The sequence below is a fragment of the Chondrus crispus genome, genomic scaffold, assembly GCF_000350225.1.
Source record: "Chondrus crispus Stackhouse genomic scaffold, scaffold_300, whole genome shotgun sequence".
Lineage (NCBI taxonomy): Eukaryota > Rhodophyta > Florideophyceae > Gigartinales > Gigartinaceae > Chondrus > Chondrus crispus.
In genome coordinates this window covers 37,293-56,489 of record NW_005179184.1, presented here as the reverse complement: position 1 = coordinate 56,489, position 19,197 = coordinate 37,293, and the positions used below count along the sequence as shown (strand labels likewise).

At 55.9% G+C, this 19,197-nt stretch overlaps 3 protein-coding genes; 1 reads left to right on the top strand and 2 right to left on the bottom strand.

Annotated features, from left to right (window-relative positions):
• Positions 1-1,263: 1,263 nt before the first annotated feature.
• Positions 1,264-2,287, bottom strand: CHC_T00005600001 (hypothetical protein). XM_005717124.1 is given in 6 exon segments: positions 1,264-1,583; positions 1,584-1,663; positions 1,791-1,832; positions 1,927-2,076; positions 2,173-2,272; positions 2,273-2,287. 4 exon segments carry the CDS (start codon positions 2,270-2,272, stop codon positions 1,584-1,586), a joined length of 372 nt encoding a protein of 123 aa, XP_005717181.1. The 5' UTR covers positions 2,273-2,287; the 3' UTR covers positions 1,264-1,583.
• Positions 2,288-2,295: 8 nt separating this feature from the next.
• CHC_T00005599001 (hypothetical protein) lies at positions 2,296-2,601 on the top strand. Its single transcript, XM_005717123.1, has one exon. It carries the CDS (start codon positions 2,296-2,298, stop codon positions 2,599-2,601), a length of 306 nt encoding a protein of 101 aa, XP_005717180.1.
• A 3,129-nt stretch (positions 2,602-5,730) lies between these two features.
• On the bottom strand, positions 5,731-7,398 carry CHC_T00005598001 (hypothetical protein). Its single transcript, XM_005717122.1, has one exon. The coding sequence runs from the start codon at positions 7,396-7,398 to the stop codon at positions 5,731-5,733; it is 1,668 nt and encodes a 555-aa protein (XP_005717179.1).
• Between the last annotated feature and the right edge of the window lie 11,799 nt (positions 7,399-19,197).

Genomic DNA, 19,197 nt, shown 5'->3' with positions numbered 1-19,197 from the left:
TGCGTTAGCGTTCCACGCGAAAGGAAGGTGGGCTTATAGGGGCGAAGGTTGTGAATGGAGAAGCAGCGCGGGTAGGCGCATCATGGTTCCTCGGGAATTGTTGTTGTTTGTTGGTGACGAGGGCCACGGACCGATTCGAATATGGGAGGAAATATTTCATCCTAAAATGTTCTGCGGTCCACAGCATAGGCAGACCAATTGGCACTGGCACGCCTGGACTTCGCGCAGTCATCACCTCCACCTCCCGGACGTTGAATCACCCTCAGGCAAACTTCACGCGTTCAATTTCATGCACCCCCGCGCCGCAAACCCTGCACCGCATTCCCGGGTCCCGCTCGAGCTCCGTCGCCACGCACGCATAGCAAAATACGTGCGCGCACGGTCTCGCTTGATGCTTCATTGTGATGTCACCGGTTCCGCACGCGCCGCATTTGTCCACGCCCAGCCCTTCTCCGCTCGCGACACCCACGCGCTCCACCCCACCCAGCCCCGTGAGCAGGCGCCGCCCCACTCGGGACCGTCCCAGCCACCCTGATCGTGAAAGCAGCGGCGACAGTAGGAGAGCGAGCTCGGCGACGCCCTCCCATACCAGCTGCGCGTTGACAAACTCGAACGCCGGCGCCCGCGCGACGGTCCGCTTGTAGTAGGAAAGGCGGGCTCCCACGACGCGATCTGCGAGGGAACGGAAGACGCCATAGCGAAAGAAGAGGGCGAGGTTGACTACCGTCGCGAAGCGCGTGGCAGCTTCGATGTAGTTAAGGGCGCGCCACACGATGCGACGATGGCCCCCACGGCGGGACCATCCGGAGATGGAGAGGTGCCTGCGGAGCGAGGTGAAGGCGTAGGGGAGGAGAACGTCGAGCGCCATGTGGGCGGCCCGTTGGAGTGGGGTTAGGGGCAGGTAGCATAGGTTTTGGATGGAGTTACCGGGAGACGCTTTTTGGACCATCACCGTGTTGAGATGGAAGAATAGGCGGAGGAGCGTTTGTAGTTCGGGGAGACAGGCCTCGAGTGTGGACTGAGGGAAGAAGCGCAGACATTCGCGCAGAGATGTCAGGAAGAGCCCGAGTAGCTCGTCGTCGAGACGAAGGGCATCCAGTTGACTTACGCGCTGCACGGCTGCGTAGCGAGGCGGTACGGTGCTCATGGTGAAAATGGGCACCGGGGAAGTGAAAGGTGATTCAAAATGGGGGTGCGAAGACAGCCTATGCTTCACCCGGGACAGTGGCGCGGAGAGGAAGCGGGACAGTTTTGAACGGGCTGTAGAAATTTTGAGAGGGGTTTTATTAATGTCCGCAAGAGGATGAATCACCATCCTGCTCATCAATCCCTATCAGGCATCCAGAGACCTCTGGTCAATCCACAAGCGCACCAACACAACTTTTAGACTTCAGTATCACACGGCCTCTTATAGAGTGCTCATTGCGAACATACCGTAAGAGGCCTGGACCAGATCACGGCACACGTCGTGTGATGGAGACACACATATGTTGGAGAGGATCCTCACGCTGCGGGACCCATCGCGTGCAGTTCCTCTCCACCACACGAGCTGATCCTGCGCGCAATTGAACGCATCTGCCTTCCTACCGAAACGCAAGAGCCTTGAGGCACGGCATCTGCCCGTCGAAATACCGTTCATACAAAGCGTCTAAGACCACCAAAGCTGCTCCCAACATCATTCCGGAAAACGCCGCGCAAACGTTGAAAACCCGTTAGTACAAACCACCCTCTGCTTTCCTCCCACTAACAGATACGCGCACAAGCAAATCGCATCAGCTCGCTCGACTTACCGACCGGTGCCACAAACATCTGTCCGAAAATCCTGAAGCTCTCTACACCGTCACCGCATCGATCGAAACCGAACACAGAGTCAGTACGCGCCTTGCACACGCTCATCTCGCACCCGCGCATCCACTTGCTACGTACTCTCCAGTATGTTCCTGCTGCCCACGTAGTGATCGGCCCACGCATCGAGCAGCTCGCTCTTCCCCCCCAACAGGTGGCGCACCTTGACCCACAGCTGATCGCAGGTGGCGGTGGACACGGTCGACTCCTCCTTCTCCTCCGTTGCCTCCCCTACTCACAGAAAGCACGCACCAACGCAGGAGCGAAACTCTCGTCAGACAGGTGCGCGGGCAAACGCCTCCGAGAAACGCAGCATGCGGTACGTACAGTCGCGCGCTTCGCGCAGACGCACGACGGCAGCGCTCATCGCGACGCCCACGCCAGATACAGCCAGCGTCGCCATGACGGCCTTATCGGTCAGCGACATCTTGGGCATAATGAAAATGCAAAATGGGGCAAGGGCAAAAGCTCAACGGGAGCGTGAGGAGCACGACTACGTTCTTTAACAGCCGGAGTAAAAATCGGGAGGAGGAAAATCACAATTGCAAACAAAAAAACCCGCTGCGCCACTACCACCGCCACTTGCTCTGCAGCTTTCGCACCCTCTTTTGCACGGCCTCCCTCTCCTTGCTACCAACCAAGCGCATGAGCACTTCCCCGCATCTAACAGCCATCTCCCTCTCCCCCTTTCTTTCATGCGCGTCCATCTTCCTCTTCCACGCGCCGACGCCATCCGCGGCGCAATCCACGGCCTGATTCGCCTGTCGCAGCGCGTCGTCCACTTGCCCCATGTCGAGCAGCACGGCGGCCCAGTTAGCGCGTGCCGCGCTCTCCAGGCGCGGACACACATGCAGCCCTGCGGCCGCGCGCGCGTACGCGGCGGCCGCGTCGTCCAGCCGCCCGGCCGTGAAGTGAGCGTCCGCGCGCTCCTTGTCCTGCAACGCGCCGACGAGCGCCTCCGCAGGGTACAAGTCGAGATCCGCGAGCGTGGCCACGACCGCTGCGACCGTGCGCTGCGCAGGCTGGATGAAGGGCGTCGCGCCGCCCGGCGCCACGCCGACGTTCGGACCCTGTCCGCACTCGCCGAGACAGCCGACGCCGCTCGACGTGGCGTGCGGCGTCGCCGTAGAGAGCAGCGCCGCCAGCGTAGTGGGCAGGGCCTTGCCGAAGGCGGTTTGCGAGCAAGACGGGCCCGTGCATACAGAGAAGTGGGGGGTGGTTGCGCGGGAGAGCACGGGGGCGCAGCGGCGGCAGGAGGGCCGCACGGGTAGCGGAGGGCCGAGGAAGGTCGGTGGCATCGTGGAGATGTAGGTTGTTGTGCGGGCTCGAGGCCGGGCGTGGGGTACGAAGGGTCCGAGTTTGGGGGTTGAAGGGAGGAGGGCGAGGAAGAGAGCTTGACAAAAATGGTGTTGCAGGACGAAATAATATTTGATTGGTACAGTAGGAAGATGCAAATGGGATATTCGGGCTTGGGTCTTTCTAGGCGAAGCACGGGGGTCTCAGTGGCAGCGATCCGCCTCTGCGGCGTATCACCGGCACCACTCTGGCAAATACGCAATCGCCTCCTCCTTCAGCGTGGCATCCAGCCGCCAGCAATTGGGCTCCACGCCGGTGGCGCGCCACAAAACGGCCTCCCACCTCCTGAAAAACCGAGACCCATCCAGCATCTCATTGCACACGCCTGACAGAATACAATACCTGCCCTCATACGCCCCGCGGTGATGCTTGGCATGCATTCCCTGCGGCACGAGCACGCCCCACGCTTGCAGGCGCCTCACCCAGGGCGCGGCGCGCATCATGTGCGCCTGGCGGTGCGCCTCCTGCGCCCCGACAATACCCGCCAGAAACGTCCCGTAGAACGCGGCAGCCGGCCCGCCCGGCGCGACGCACAGCAAAAGCGCCAGCTGGGGGAGCGTCGGCAGCGTGAGCCGGTACAGGTTATTCGACACATCGCGCGCCGTGATCGTCCACGGCGCGTCGTGGTGCCCCTGGAACGCCGCGATCTGGTCTGCGCAGCGCAGCGAAAGACGGCGGGGTGTTATGTTAGCGGGGTGCGAAAGCGTACGAGCGAAGGGGCTGGCGGGCGGGAAGGGCGGGAAGGGTACGTACATCCGAAGAGCGGGGTGTCGGCGGAGCCGTAGTTGTCGACGGCGTGGTGGTACACGCCGACGGCGAAGTCCGAGAAGACGTAGGCGGCGGCGACGGCGGCGGCGTCGAGCGCGAGGTCGGCGGGGCCGGCCGCGGAGGCCGCTAGCTTGAGCGGGAGCGCCGCGTACGCGGTGCAAAAGGCCACGACCAGGGCTCGCTGCGCAGGCGTGCCGGAGAGGGAGTCGCCGTCCGCGACGAGACGGGGCGAGGCCGTCGGGCGCTTGGCGGCCACGGCGCGCTTCGCCACCTTGGGCGGCTCCGCCGTTTGCACGCTCGTCGGCGAGAGCCGTGTGCGGCGCAGAGGGCGTGGCGCGCGCCGAAGCTGCTCGGGCGAACGCGACGGGCGGGGCGCAGGCAAACGCAGGGTCAGGGGAGGAAGGAAGGCCGGGTGGGAGGCTGCGGTGGACATCATCAGAGGTGTGAGGGGCAGGTTAGTGACAGTGGTGACGTGGATGGAGAGGGCGGGAGGTGTGTAGTGTGTAGGGGATGATGGACGGAGGGCTGAGTCGGAGAGAGTGAAGTGTGTTGTTGTTGTTGAGAGGCAAGCGGAGTTGTGAGGATTACAGCCGCATTATGTCTGCACGACCGCAAACAAGGTCGGGCCACAATTGATCGATCGGGGGCGGTCTCGGAAGCGGCGGTGCGTGGGCGACGGTGCGTGGGCGACCGGCAGCATGCTCGTATGTGGTGGGCGTCTGATGAGCCCAACCGACGGCGGTGGCCGCTTAATGGCGCGGTATTGCCACTTCAGCGGCCAACCGGCGTCCCCCACGTGAAATCCTGAAGGCGGAATCCCGCCGCCAGCGGCGCTCTGGCCAATATCACCCCCCTGTTTTTCCCTTGTTTCCGCCACATTCCCAACTTGATTTCGCTCGAACCGTCATACCCAGACATACCCATGCGCCGTGTCCCATCCTCCATCTCACTGTAAGTAACACCCCGCGAAACGCACTCCTTACAGCGCCAAGATGCGCTGCGAAACGAACACCCCCCCCCTACACCCTCTCCCTTCTCTCCGAACCGATCACCCCATCGTCATCACCATGCACCACCCCGCCTCCATGGCTCTCCGCCTTGCCGCGCGGCGTCTCCCGCCGTCCCTGCGTACCCTTTCCACCCTCCCGTCCACCCCCTCCACGCCCGTACACCGCATCTACAGCAACCCGCGCCGCCTGCGCTCCGCGGCTATGACCGTGCTGGCCACGGGGCAGGCCGGCTTCTGGGCGTCGGCGGCCTACCTCTCGCACCAAGTCCCGGAGCCCCTCCTGGGCCCGGTCTGGACGTACGCAGGCTTCGGGCTCTCCGCCGCCTTCGCCGCCCTCATCGCCACCTACCTCCGCCGCTCCGTCGCGGAGATGGCCCTCGTCGAGGCCTCCGGACCCGCGCTGCGCGTCACGCCGCACGGGCTCGCGGGGCTCCTTGGGAACCCCGTCAACATCCCGGCCAGCGAGCTTGTCTGCGGGCCCGGCGGGGACGATCCGAACCATCGCTATTGGTCCTTTGCGAGGAGGGGGCAGGGGATCACCTTGTATTACATCGTCGATGTACAGAAGGGCGTGCAGGACCAGGACGCTGTCAAGGCAGTTGTGAAGGGCGGCGAGCATTTGTTGGCGTATACTCATCGCCGCGATGCTGCTATCATGAAGGAGAGGTGGCACCAGTGGAAGGAGACCAACAAGCGGCAGGCCGTCGAGCCCGTCCCGATGTCGCGGAAGATCGTCTGAGCCACACGTCACCTTAACAGCTGCGCTCGAACGGGGGGCGATACGTCAGGCCCATGGCTTCAAACACGTCCATCTCACTCTTCGGCCCGGGCGTGAGCTTGACCCTGTGCCCGCCGTCGCGTTCGAAAATCCCGTGCTGGTTAAAGATCCACCCCTTCTTCTCGCAGTACAGCCGCAGATCCCGCTGGAACACTGTCGACCCGGACCACGCCAGCGTGGCAAAGGGGAACTCCGCAGCGTCCCGCACCCCTACCACATCCACTCGGAACACACACCCTTCGAACACGGCCAGCCCGTGCAGAATGTCGTGCGCGTACCGGTACACGCCTCGCACGCGGCTCGTGTGGTACCGCCGCTCGTGCCACCCTTCTTCGTTCGCGGTCAGTGACAGTACGGACACTAGCAATCCGCACTGGGAGAGCCGCCGCGCGACCGAGGCTAGCACCGAGTCGTGGTTGTCCGCGCGCTCTTGCCGACGACAGTACAACAGGTCCACGTCGTGCCCGGACAGCTCGGCCCGCCGGAAACCCCCGCAGAGTGTCACTCGGAGATGCAGGTTGTTCTTCCCGCCTTCGTTGAGACATGCTTTCACTTTCTGGTTGAATGTCTCGGCTTGCTTGAAGTTCAAACGCTTGAGTCTGTCGAAATGATGTAAATGCTTGACCAGCGTCTCCGGAAACTCGTTTGGGTACGATTTCACTTTTTCTCGCAACTGTTCTACGCTCGTTACACCTCTCACGTCGTACAACTCTCGGGCTGATGCTGCCCCTACTCCGTAGAATTCCCGAAACTCGCTGAGCGTCCGCAGCCGCACGTCCGTCTCCAGCATTGACGCCTCATGCATATCGCCCGTATGTAGATATTCGCGCACAGCACCAAGGACACGAAGACCGAGCGCATGCAAACTGTCGACGTCTTGCGGCGTTTTCAATGCAAAGGGCACACACTTTAAGGCTGAGCTAGCTAGTTGATAAGCGTGAGCACGGGTATCAGCTGCAAGGGTTGACCCGCCAGCTTGTTCTAGAACACGCTTTTTTGCAATCTTCTCCAACATCTTGCAGATGTCCCGGTTTGGCGATGGATAGATGCTCTGCGTCACTGTGCTCCGTTGGCAAAGATGTACAGGTAAGTTTCGTAGAAGGGCCTGCTTTTGAGCGATATCGCTGTAGTCAGGCCTCCCAAGACTGCACCACACGGGGAGAAAGCCTGTGCTCTTGTGTCCCTTCGCATCTTGGGTCGTGCCCGAGTTGATCTTATCTGACACCGAGGCAGGGCGATCTCTGAGGAGGTAGGGATCAAGCGGAAGCGGTGATCGCATCGAAAGAACTGCTGAAGCCCATTTGGTCGAGACATATCGCGGACTTCGGAGAGTGCCTATTTGTTGCTCTGCACGCAACTTGTTATCTGTCACCACGACGACGCTAGCTACTTCTGCACCTCCAGCGTCCTCCTTCAACTTGCTCAAGTCCTCAATCACACATGCCCCTGCGCCTCTTAAGTTACGCGTCAATATCGCTCCTTGGCGTCTCTTCAGGGGCGAAACAACTACAGCGATAGGTTTGGTCTCGTCAAAGCAAGCCAGGTATCCGTTAGATCCGCTTTGAGCCTGTGACGAAATCGGAAGACTAACATTCGGAAGGGTTCGCCTCCGCTTCTCAGGACGCCCTGCACCTTCCCCCATATGAAATGAGCTATCGGATATGCCCGCCTTGTCTTCCGCCCCTTTTGCTAGCTTTTCGAGTCGTTCCCGCAGCAAGCCGTTGCGGACGACTGCATCAATTTTGTTGCGGCAACCTTGCAAATTTTGTTCTCCACACGGCGCCAGCAGGCTCGGAGGAAGGCTGGGCCAAACTCAACCTCCATTCCCTGGAGTGCCAGGTCGCCAAACTGAGTATCGACGAGCTATCTAACAGGAATAAAAATAATTTTTTTGCCCAGGCGCCTCCAAGGACCGGAAGTGAAAGACATCAAAGCTACGGCCTTGTGTGAAGAAAAGCGCTGGGCGTTGCGGAAGAGTGCTTGAACATGCAGAGATAGATGCATTGGCACTTTGATGAAACCTTTACAGTTCAGCTATCCACGGCGTCTCCCTCTCCCCCACCGCCCGCCGCGTGCCTCGAGGTCTTCGGCAGGCTGTTTTACATGTCGGTCAACGGATTTACAACATCAATGGAACCAGCGTTTCCCACCACTCTTGCTGTTCACTCTTATCGCTAATGCGAAACCACACTTGCTTCATCTGTCAAAATGGGCGAGCACATACTGCACTGTGCAGGTGAAAGATAAAACATGTCGTCGTGAATTGGAGGGTAGTACACGACGGACAATCCCATCCCCCTCCCCCATGCGGAACACTTTACTATGTACTATCTTAAAGCAGTACTCCTAACGAGATGGGGCTGACTTCTTACAAAACACGGCGATAACTGAAGCTCACCTGCTCTGGGCACACCATTCACCCATGACCCGACTAGCAACATTGGCTGCATAACCTCCCTTTGACTTTATTTCAGCGGTGCTCGAAGTTTTAACACACAGGGCAAGCTAAACCCGGAGCCTTTCACACAGTTCTTCGACGTCGCGCAACGGGCGAAGTCTCAGCTGGCACAGTCCAAGGTACGTGCTCTCATGGATATTTTCACTTGTCTCTGGGGGCCGCCGCAGATTGAGGCCATCCGCCTTTCTTTCGAGCAGCATGACGTTCTCTTCGTGCTTATCTGTATAAAAATCCTCCTCGCACCGAATGGCTCTTCGTCTTCATGTTGCACACCATGACAAGCTTTTGTAAGTGCTTGATTTCCACAGAATGGTTCCTCATCTATTCGTGCATGTCATGATTATTGTCGACATCATGGGCATGTTTACTTCGAGACTTTTCGCAGCGTTGGACTGAACAGTGAACTCTTAGATAGATAGAGCAGAGCAGGTGATAAGTTTCTTTACTGCACCTAGCCTTTTTGAAGGGGGCGGTGGGGGGGGGGGGGGGGGGGGGGGGGGGCACTGCAAAATGCAGGATGTCAATAACTGGTCACGAAGAAACAGATTAAGTGGCGAGAGTTGACGAGAGTTGACGAGGAACTCTCTGAACAGTCTTTCACGTTCAAAACCCGCACTAAAACACTTGTTTGGAGGACTGCTACTATAAGTAAAGATGATTTCATGAAGACATGCTTGCATCCTTTGTGATACCTCAGTTTGATGGGCAGGTTCGGATGTTACAAGGCTACATTCTGTATAGTGGATAATCCCACCAGAGATTTCATCAGGTAATTCAGAAACACATCATTTCTGAGCTGGTGATAGTTTACAGGTTGGAAATGATAAATTTGGCCCTCTAACGCCTCACTAGGTCTCTTATGCAGATATCCAGCTTTCGCTCAAACTGCATTCGTTTGCTCTGTGACTCGATCTCTAAGGGAACGACAGGGTTATTCGAAGACAGTACATTTATTGCAAATTCAATTGAATTTGTCGTAATTCACTACCGCTTAGCGCAAAAGGGCAGCATTCTCTCAATACACCAGCAAGTATGGAGAGACTAGATCTCCTCACTCGGCTCGCGGCCGAGTAAATCCAGAGCGCAACTTGCGCGAAACTGACGCTTCATTAGGGCTCTCTTCTCCCGGTACCGCTTCTGAATTCGGCGTCTGCGCTCCAACTGGCTATTACCGATTTGGTACCATCGATTTGTCAGTTGCTGGTACAAAGTCATGTCCTGTGCTCGTAGCGGCCTCCAACGAATATAAAAATTCGTGAGACCTAGACACGTTTGAAACACTGCATCATAGTTACCTTCTGACGACTTCCACTTTGTACCCACTACCGACCAAAGCCCGCACATGCGCCCGAAAAAGTTTTCCACAAGAATGCGGTCGCCCGAGATAGCTCGGTTCTCGGCCACCTCGCTTGGCGAGAGAAACGCACCAGGGAGCTTTCGTTTTGGATGAATCACTCTGCAAAACTCGGCAGCCCCCTGATATCCCTTGTCCGCTAATATGGCCCACTGTCCCGGATACTCCTCTTGCAAGGGTCCACTGTCCTCAATTGTAGCCTCATCCTCCTTTTTGCGCTGAGCGCGTTTGTGGAACCACTGCATTTCCCTGAAAATTACCAAATCGGAGACAGAACCAGGCTCATGCATACTACAGCAAATTGCAAGCCCGTTTGGCATAACGTTTACTTCCACTTTGTAGCTGTAAAGCTTATGTTTTCCACTGAAGTACTTCTTGCCCTCTTCTAGGCTGCCGGAGGGGCGAAAAGAGGGCTGGAAAGGGACATCAGTGGCATAACGGGTCATAGGGTATTCCTTAAAAAGCTTACTCTTATCCGATAGTTCCTTCATCGACCATCGCTTGTGGCAGTAGGTCACGTACTGCTCGTAAACAGGTTCTGAAATGATCCCAATGAAACGCACTATAAGGCGTTCGAAGGTATAGGTCTTCTGACCAAACATTTTGGCCAAAAAATCCCACGTTCCGCCATGTTTCAGGACCGAGAGGGTCATGAACAGCACATCCTTTGGGCTGTGGGAGCATTTGCGCTCTCTGCCAACATTGTAGTTCTCCAAAATGAGGTTTTGAAACCCAGCCCAAATGCCCATAGACTGGGCTGGGTTAAAGTTGATCATTTCAATGATTGTGCGAGCCCCGCTCTGATCGTAAAATTGATCGAAAATGGGGGAGTCTGAACCGTTGTCCTCGTCACTATCGTCAGGGTGGGCTGCGTCGTAGAGCTCGAGCTCATTTCTGCGCTCAATGGCCGCTGTCGACAGCGGCTGACGAGTCTGGGCCGCTTCTTGTGCCGTGAAGGGGGCCATCAGGGATTGGGGAGTGTTAGGTTGCGGTGGGTGGTGCTGCGGAGTGAGGTAAAGGGAGGGAAGATGTGTTTGTTCTCACTGTGGCCAGTGCAGATCGACGTCTATCCGAAATATCCAGGTCATTTGCGCAATGACCCAGTTGTTTCGCTTTTTTCTCCCGTGTCGTTGCACTGATGCAGTGCGCAGGTATTGAACACGTATATGTGCATGTGTGATTTGTATGCAGTAATCATAATGTATTTTTGATTTACTGGTTGTATGATACTTTACCTGATCATAACGAATTGAGGATTGTCTTTTTATCGGATGATTGGGTTTATTGCATGTCCCCTCATATTTCCGTAAAGGGTCTACTGTGAAGCAATCTTGCAACGCTATATTGACCTCGTTGCCTTGCTTCCTCATGGAACGCTGCAGAATTCGTCAAGGAGTGAGTACATGCTACAGTGCGCGAAATTGAAGTAAATACACCCATCGACGAGAGGGGACCACGCACTTCCCGAACAACTCGTTTCCAACTGCCACGCCTCTAGCACAATCACGCGTCACTAAAAACGCCTATGAAGTCAAATTGGTGCCAAGTGCAACCAAAATCTGTCGCCGCAATCGCGCAACGCGAGGTCATGGGTGAGTACACAAGGACCGAGCCCGTGCGAGGAAGCTCACACGGAGGTTTAAGGAAGTCGAGCGTAAAGGGGGGGTGCCCTAATTTTTGGAACACGCCCTAATTACCTGAACATCCCAAATATTGCGAACTTTTATCCCCATATCGGGCCAAAGACAGCAAACAATGCTCAACAAGTTCCTAAAAAGCCAATGGCTCAATTCCTTGTGGATAGATTCAAAAAAAATCTGCGCAAACAATACCACGCACCAATTTACATTAAGGACATCACTTGTTTCAATTCCTCTATTTCGCTGCCAAAAGAGGCGGGCCTTTCAAAACACAAACACCGATGGGCGCGCAAAAATTCAGACGTCCCGCCAAAAGTCCGCATGGCATCCACACCAAACGCAGTATAAAAGGACCATCGTTTCATGGAACACACAGGGAGCGACTTCAAGGCATTCTAGTCTCGAGACCTTCACGCCTGCATTGGTGGTCACAAAAATGACCAAGCGATCGAAGCACTCTTCCGAAAACTCAAGACTGCAGCGTGCCGTCAAAGCAGTCCTCGGGGTGCAAACATAACGCTCCGCTGCCGCACAGTTCCACTTTCCAATGTCCATCATCTACAACCACGTCAACCGCGATCCGTTGCGCATCAAAACAGCAAAACGCCCAGGCCGACTCACCGCATTAACTGCGCACGAGGAGAATTTAGTAGTTACGCTGCTAGCCCGCTACGCCGAACAAGGGATCCCGTTGCGTCGGGCACATCTTAAGGAAGCGGTTGAAATGATTATATGTCGTATGGCCGCTCCTCGACGCATGTTCCTTCCATTTAAAAACGGGTCACCAGGGCCCAAATTTTTGCGTAACTTCACCAAGCGGCACAAAGATATGTTACGTTTTGCCCGACCCCATCGTCAGGAGGCTAACCGTTTCCGCGCATGCAACGCTGATACATTGACGACGCACATTGCGACGCTTGACAAGATCATTTCAGAACACAGTATTGACGCTTCGAGAATTTGGAATCTGGACGAGACCGGCGCAACACTGGGAAAGGATGCGAATGGCAAAGAAACTGCTCGGGTTTATATGACAAGAGCAGGGGCATGGGATGCACGAACAGGTACCTTTTTGAACACCAACCGCGTGACCATGATGCCTGTGATTAGTGCGTCCGGAGACATGGGTGCTCCGCTATTCGTATTTAAGGGAAAACGTCTGCCGTATCGAGTTTCCGTGAAGAATGGATTGTCTTGTGTTGAGACATATGCAGACAGTTTGCCCCGAGGTTCAATTGTTACGATGAGAGAAGAGATCGGAGGTGTGGACTCCCTCAATTTTTTAAATTGGGCTGTGCGCTTTGTTCAAGACACCAAAGACCTCACCGCAAACAACCGGAAGCTGCTACTAATTTATGACGGGTACAGGTCACATATGTCTGTGACTGTTTTGGACATTCTACACAAGAACAACATTATTGTTTACGCGCTTCCTGCGCATACCTCAGGGAAAACTCAACCCTTGGATGTTTGTGTCTTCTCGCCGTTTAAAGCAGCTCTGAATGAAGCTTTGAACATGGCTGTGACACAAAATGGGGAGGATAAATGGGATGCTTACTACTTTTTCAGAATGCTAAATTACGCCTACGAAAAGGCCTTTAACCAGTCCAATATTGTTTCCGGATTCCGCCGAGCTGCAATCGTCCCGTTAGATTTTTCCCAATTGTTTTCTGTGCCCCGACCGCGTTCCGCGCACGACCTCAGTGTCACCATGACTGTAACAGAGATGACCAGTTTGTTCGAAGAGAAGCGCCTTCAAATGCGCTCAGTAATTTTGGGGGAAGACGCTAAGGTTAGCGAAAGTGGCTTTGTAGACACTACCCAGGGAGCAGTGCTGACGTCAGATCGTGCATTAGCACTCGCGCCCGATAAGCGTGCGACGGACCTTTCAAAAAAGGTTGAGAAAGATCTGCGTGCTGCACAGACAGCGATGAACACAGCATGGCGCGAGAACAAGTTGAGAGCTGAGGTGACCCGTCTCCAAGAATCGGCTTGGTTGCGCCGGGCGAAGGCAATCGGAGTGAGCGTTGTTCAGTTGAAGAGAACGGTCAGATCTTCGGAGGAGAGGAGGGCTATTGCACGTCACAGGGTTGCTATGAAGCGCCAGGATGCGCTGGAAAAAGTACAGAGGTCTCGCAGACTCATCTAGCATGATGACGTGGCGCCGGAATTTGTTTCAACCGCTGATGTTTTTCTAAATAAATTGGTTCTGGTGTTCGATCTTTAGGGCGTTTTAACTCCGGCGAGGTAGAAAATTCCATCGCAGAGTTATGCTGGTGCCGTAACGCGTGTTCCTGTTCTTTTTTGTTCGTCATTGAGAATAGAATTGTGCATTCCATGAGGCTGACAGCACTGTGAAAATCACCCCCTAACCCCACCGAGAAGTAGATTTTTCATTTACTTTTTGATTCCCGTTCCAAACATTAGGGTAGCCCCCCTTTAGATACGGGAGAAGTAGGAATAGCAATCGAGGCCGAACGCCGCACGCGCCGGTGAAGAACCAAACGTTTTGTGTTTACTTCCTCTTCCTCTTGCCTCTCGAGTATGTAGACCCAGGAGCATAGAGGGTACAGTATTATGTACTACGTTAACCCTAACAACACAGTACTGGGCGCCGTCGCTGTAAGGCGACGGCGAGAACGAAATAACCCTAACTGGTTGACGGCGATTATCCATCCGTGTACATCATTTGTACACTTGGCGTGACAGTCCCGCCTTTCGTTCGGCCAGTTACTTGTTGCAAAAAAGGGTTATTGGCTATAACACCACGTTGCTCGGATTTTTCACCAATGTTATCGCTGCCACATCCATTCACGTATTCCCTCCCATTTCGCCTCGAAATCCCCTGCAGTCCCTCGGTTGACCATCCCACATCCCCTGTCTTCCACGCGTTGCGAACAGGAGTCCTTGCCTACCTCCGGAGAAGCCTGCGAATCCGTAGTAACTTCGCGCAGATGACAAGTTCTCCCTTTGTTGTCGACCGAGTGGTTGTGGGGTATGGTGAAACTGACAACAGTACGCGGCGTCTCGATGAGAGGAAACTATACGGGGCTACCGGCCTCAACGGGGGCACGAGAGCTTCTGGCCACTCTCCGAAAGCACATTTCGAGTGTCCCTGTGGACGCTCTCGGCTCTTTGCCGCGTCGACGTCTCTAATTTCAAGCCTGGAGACAAAGAGGCGATGCAGAAGCATCTACTGCATGGATTGGTCAAATGGCTTCGTAATAACAAAGGCGTTCCAGTTGTAATAGGCGGCGTCGGTGCTAGGGGACACATAAGCAATGCACGGCGCTTCCAGGTTCGAACATTCGGCCCAAATCTCGTGGTCGATAATAACGGGAGCTGCGTACCAGCTTCCCTTTTGACTGGTGTTGCAGCATTGTACCAAAACGAAGAGGGGCTGAAGGTTAGGGACTACTATGTCAGGTACCCAAAATCCTTCACCACTCTCAAGCAAATATTCGAAGATGTGGGCAAGCTGAGGATCCCACTTGTCGTTCGTTGAAGCGAACATTCTCTGCCCCAAAGGAAACAGGGAAGCGCTTGGGACCTCTCTGGGTCCGTTGGCATGGATCGCATCTCTTAGCCAAGTCTTCCAAAATGCGGAGTGTTTCGGGCGTGGTGTCCTCCGGTCGAGAACATTTCAACAAGCTACAAAGCTTCTGGGCAGAGGGGTGAGCGAACTGCTTGTGGAGCTTCATTAACTGCATGCGAGTAAATTACATGCGAGGAGCAAAACCAAAAGAGGTGTATATGTGTCCGAGATGTCTGGACAGTGGAACAGACCAGGCATCAACGATAACGTCTTCCATCTGCTTCCCACCGGCCCTTTTGAGATTGGAGATCTTTACTCTCTTCCGCGGCCTGTCCTCAAATGTGTTAGCAACCAGAGACTCGGCACCTAGCACATCGAGGCCAAGGAGAGCTAGGACATCAGCTGAAACGACGTCCATAGTGATGAAAATCGGAGGAATACGGTCTGGAGTCAGTAGCGGTACATCCACGCGGCCGAGTGAGCTGAACGAAGCATCAGCAAAGCGTAACTTCTTGAATGAACGTCTTAATTGAAGCAAATTTCTTCTGAACTGCGTAGCAAGTCTTCTCAGTTCTCTCATTCCGATTACTGAGCTTGGGGCGCCAGTAATCTACACAGAAACCAGGCCTACCATCTCTTGCGGCTTTGCGACAATCTCTTACGACCTTTGTGACATACACGAACGAGCAGTCAACAAAATCCACCCTCGTCGTCTTGCGTCTGGGTATGGTGGTACGTGTAGCATATCCCCCTCACTGAATTAGATTTAGATTATATTTGCAACTGGAGAGCCCGAGCTCTACAGTACCTCAGCCCGCGCGCACACGTGTACCCTACGTGTACAGGGACGCGCGTACCCACGTGTACGACACGTATGCTGTCAGCCCCGACGGCTGACAGCACTACAGTGTAGGCCGACCTGCACTACTGTAATGTTATGATAGGTTACTCTGTATATTAAATATGAGCGGGCCGCCGGCGGTGGAAGGGGGACAAGCACGGACTTGTCAAGGATCCTCCACCTTGGTCCGCCCGTTTACTTTCAGGGACTTCTTTCAGTTACCTGAGAGTAGCACCGCACGCGGGTTGAGGACGCACGCAGCACGCTCACGAGCCGGCTCCGGCTCCGCCCGTCGGTACTGGATCGTCACCCAGTACTGCTCCGGGGCGTCGAAGCGTCGAACCGCTCGCGCATGCGCACGTCCTCCCGGATCCCGCTCTACCACCGCTACCTCGAGCCCGTGCTCGGCACCGTGGGTGGGCCGTGCTTCTTTCTTCTGTAGCATAAACACCCCCCTGACGTGGAGGGGTGTATGCTTTAGCTCGACCGAGACCCTGGAAGAGGGCGAGAAGACGGGGAGAACACACAGCTAACGAGACAGGGAAGCGGGCCCTGGTAGCGTGGCAGAGCGGGACGGTCGGGGACGAGCGTACGCGAGGGCCGATCTACGCCTCGACGCCTCGGAGCAGCGCTGGGTAACGTACCAGCACTGACGGGCGGAGGCGGATCTAGTGTAGTGCAATGTGCCTGGCAGGCCGCGAACACAGTCCGACGGTCAAACAAAAAGAAGAAAACAACAACAGCAACAACAACAACTGCCGATGGCACGCGCTACGGAGCGTTCGAGACTCCCTTTCCCCTTGTGTGGGCTTGAGGCCCACGGTAGCTCAACTCCGACGGGGGGGGTAAGGAAAGATGCCCGGCCCGGGAGGAAATTGGTGGTAGAGACTTGTGAAGACTTGAGCGCTCGGCGAGTGCGGGTTGGGCTTGTCTACGAGGATGTAACCGCGGTTCGCTGGGTTGTAAGGCCAATGCTCGACGAGCGTCTTCAGCACCTTGGGTATAATTCAAGGTCTTCGACGGGGGCTTGCTCAGCACTACCCGACGGGATCGTAATTGTGCAGCAGCGCTACTACCGACGTGTTGCCCGATGGCTAGAAACACCCTCACCATCGCGATCGCAATCGCGGTAGGTGGTACCAACTCTGTCTTATACAGTAAGACCTTCGACGGAGGCGTCGTCGCAACAGCCTTCCGACGGAACTTGAAACAGTAGCAGCGCTACACGACGTGTTGCCCGATGGCTAAAACACCTACACCGGATCGGTCGCAACCGACTCCAATGGAACCAACACAATTAAGGAAAAGATAGAAATAGAAGTAGAAATGAATAAGGAAATAAAGGAAAAAGAGAAGGGAACCCCCGAGCGCAAAGGATGCCGTAGGCTTAGGTAAAAGGGAGCATCTTGGTAGAGACGGACTTCGACCAAGGCGACATTCAACTCTGGCAACTCGGGTTACCTTTACTGACTTGGTGGTCAGAGGGCTAAGGTATATATCGCCCCGCCGGAGCCACTACAGTAGCCCGCGGCGCTAGATCCTAAATCTAATCTAATGTCAGCGAAATTAATGCTAACTAATTAACTAAATAAAATAAAATAATTAGAAATTAAAACTGTGCAATTATTCACACGTGTGTCCCCCAACCCGGACTACTTTTCATATCCAAATATTTTCCTTTCTTTTCACCCCCTTTTTCAGGTGCGTATTGCACTACATCTAGGCTCGCTCGCGTACGCGCGTGTCCCCTACCCGCTTTGTCCCGGTTAACGCGCGCGAAGGCGGATCGCGCGTGTTAGTTAAGCTGGAAGACGGATCTAGGCGGTAGGTCGTGGACAAGTCCGTGCTTGTCCCCCTTCGCCGCCGGTCCGCTCCGTTATTTAATATACAATTAGTCTATCGTAACTTATTACAGTACGTACTGTACTATGCGGTACTACAGTAGTCGGCACTGTCAGCGGACAGGGCTGAATGTATACGCGTCATACACGTATGGTACACGTGGGAGCGCGTGCGCCCCTACACGTGTGGTACAGGCCTTCTGTAAGGTCCGTTCCTTACAGAGACAGATCCAATTTCTAATCTAATTCTTTTGGTAGTTATACTACACCCCCCCCCTCATGCGTGGACGTCCACGTCCACACGTGCTTGAGGGGAGTGGAAATGCCCGAGCTTGTAGATATCACCCGCCTTCCTCTTAGCCCTCACGACCGCCTCCAGTGGTCCTTATCCTCTTCATCGCGACGCGCGGTCGTGCGCTCGCTAACCGATCGTCTCTCCCTATCCGCCTTGCGCCTCTTCCCTTGGGCCTCGCGAGCAGACGGCTTCCTCCGCTTGGAGTTTCCGTTCCGCGTGGCGGTCTCACCGCCTCCCCGCGCCGCCCTCGTCGCGACGTCCGTTGTTTTCTCCGTCATGTCGGATCCGCCGACGTCGGTGCCTGTCATTCACCGTCTTCTGCCGGACGGGGGCACTGACCCCCGTCCTTCTACTCCGGCCACCGCGGGTACTGACCCGATTGCCGAGGTCGCGCCGAGAGGCGGGCGTCCTCCGAATCATGCCGCGCCTACTGTACGCGCGGCGACGTCCCTGCCTCCGTTTCAACAGGGACGCCGCTCGCGCGAATCCACATTGTCTGCGGAGCTGGGTGTCGTTGCTCTCGCTGCCCCCGTGATCACGCCACAGTCCGACCCGCCCGTCGAGGGTGCTGTTCGCCGTGGAGATCCGGGGGACGCGGACGGAGGCGTCGAGCGGGCCTGGCACGAGCCAGGCCCCTTGGGGGTGAGCAGCGTCGTGGAGCATCCGCGTCGGTACGCGGGAGTGAGACGTACAGGGCGGTTCCGGGTTCGTACGGGGCTTGTGGGAGTTGTCGGCGTCCTGGGGCTCTTCCCGAGTTGACTCGGGATAGTGGTGGCATCGATCAGGAGGCCGCAGCAACCACTACGTTGTGGTTAGGCTTGCCGCTCGAGCGGTCGACGCCTCTCCCTCTCAGCCGTCTGAGGTATGCCTGGCGTCGTCACGCCCAGTCCGGAATCACCGTCGGCGACATCCTCTCGAGGACGCAAGTTCGTCCCGACATGTTACGTATTCGCACAATATATGAGGAGGGACCGGCCGAAGAGGCCTCGCTCGCCTTGGCACGTTTGCTGGCCGAGGGGAGCGACGCTCCGTATCAGCTACCGGACGAGATTCCGAGTGATCGAACGTTCGCCTACAGTTTAGAGGAGGTGGAATACGTCGACCGCATGGCGGTGTACTTGTTCCACCCAGGCCCCGGTGCGCCTCGACGATTTGTCCTTGCTGAAGTGCCGGGGCTGTACGTGAGCTCCCGGCCGTATGCGTACTCTAAGACGCGGCTGGCTCTACAGAAGTCCGCCTGTTCGTTAATGCGGCTGTATTCCATCGCCGTGGCTCCGCATGACTGTTCGGCTTATCGTCAGGCGGGGGAGGCAGATGGTCGCGTCCTCCAGTCGGCCTCGTTCGAGCGAGGGATATCGAAGAGCGACTTCCCGGGATTGCCGGAAACGATTCTGGACGCTTTTCCGTCCCTGGGAGTACACGTGTTACTCCCATACGCTCTAAAACACTTCGGGTTCGCTTGTGAGGACCCCCCACA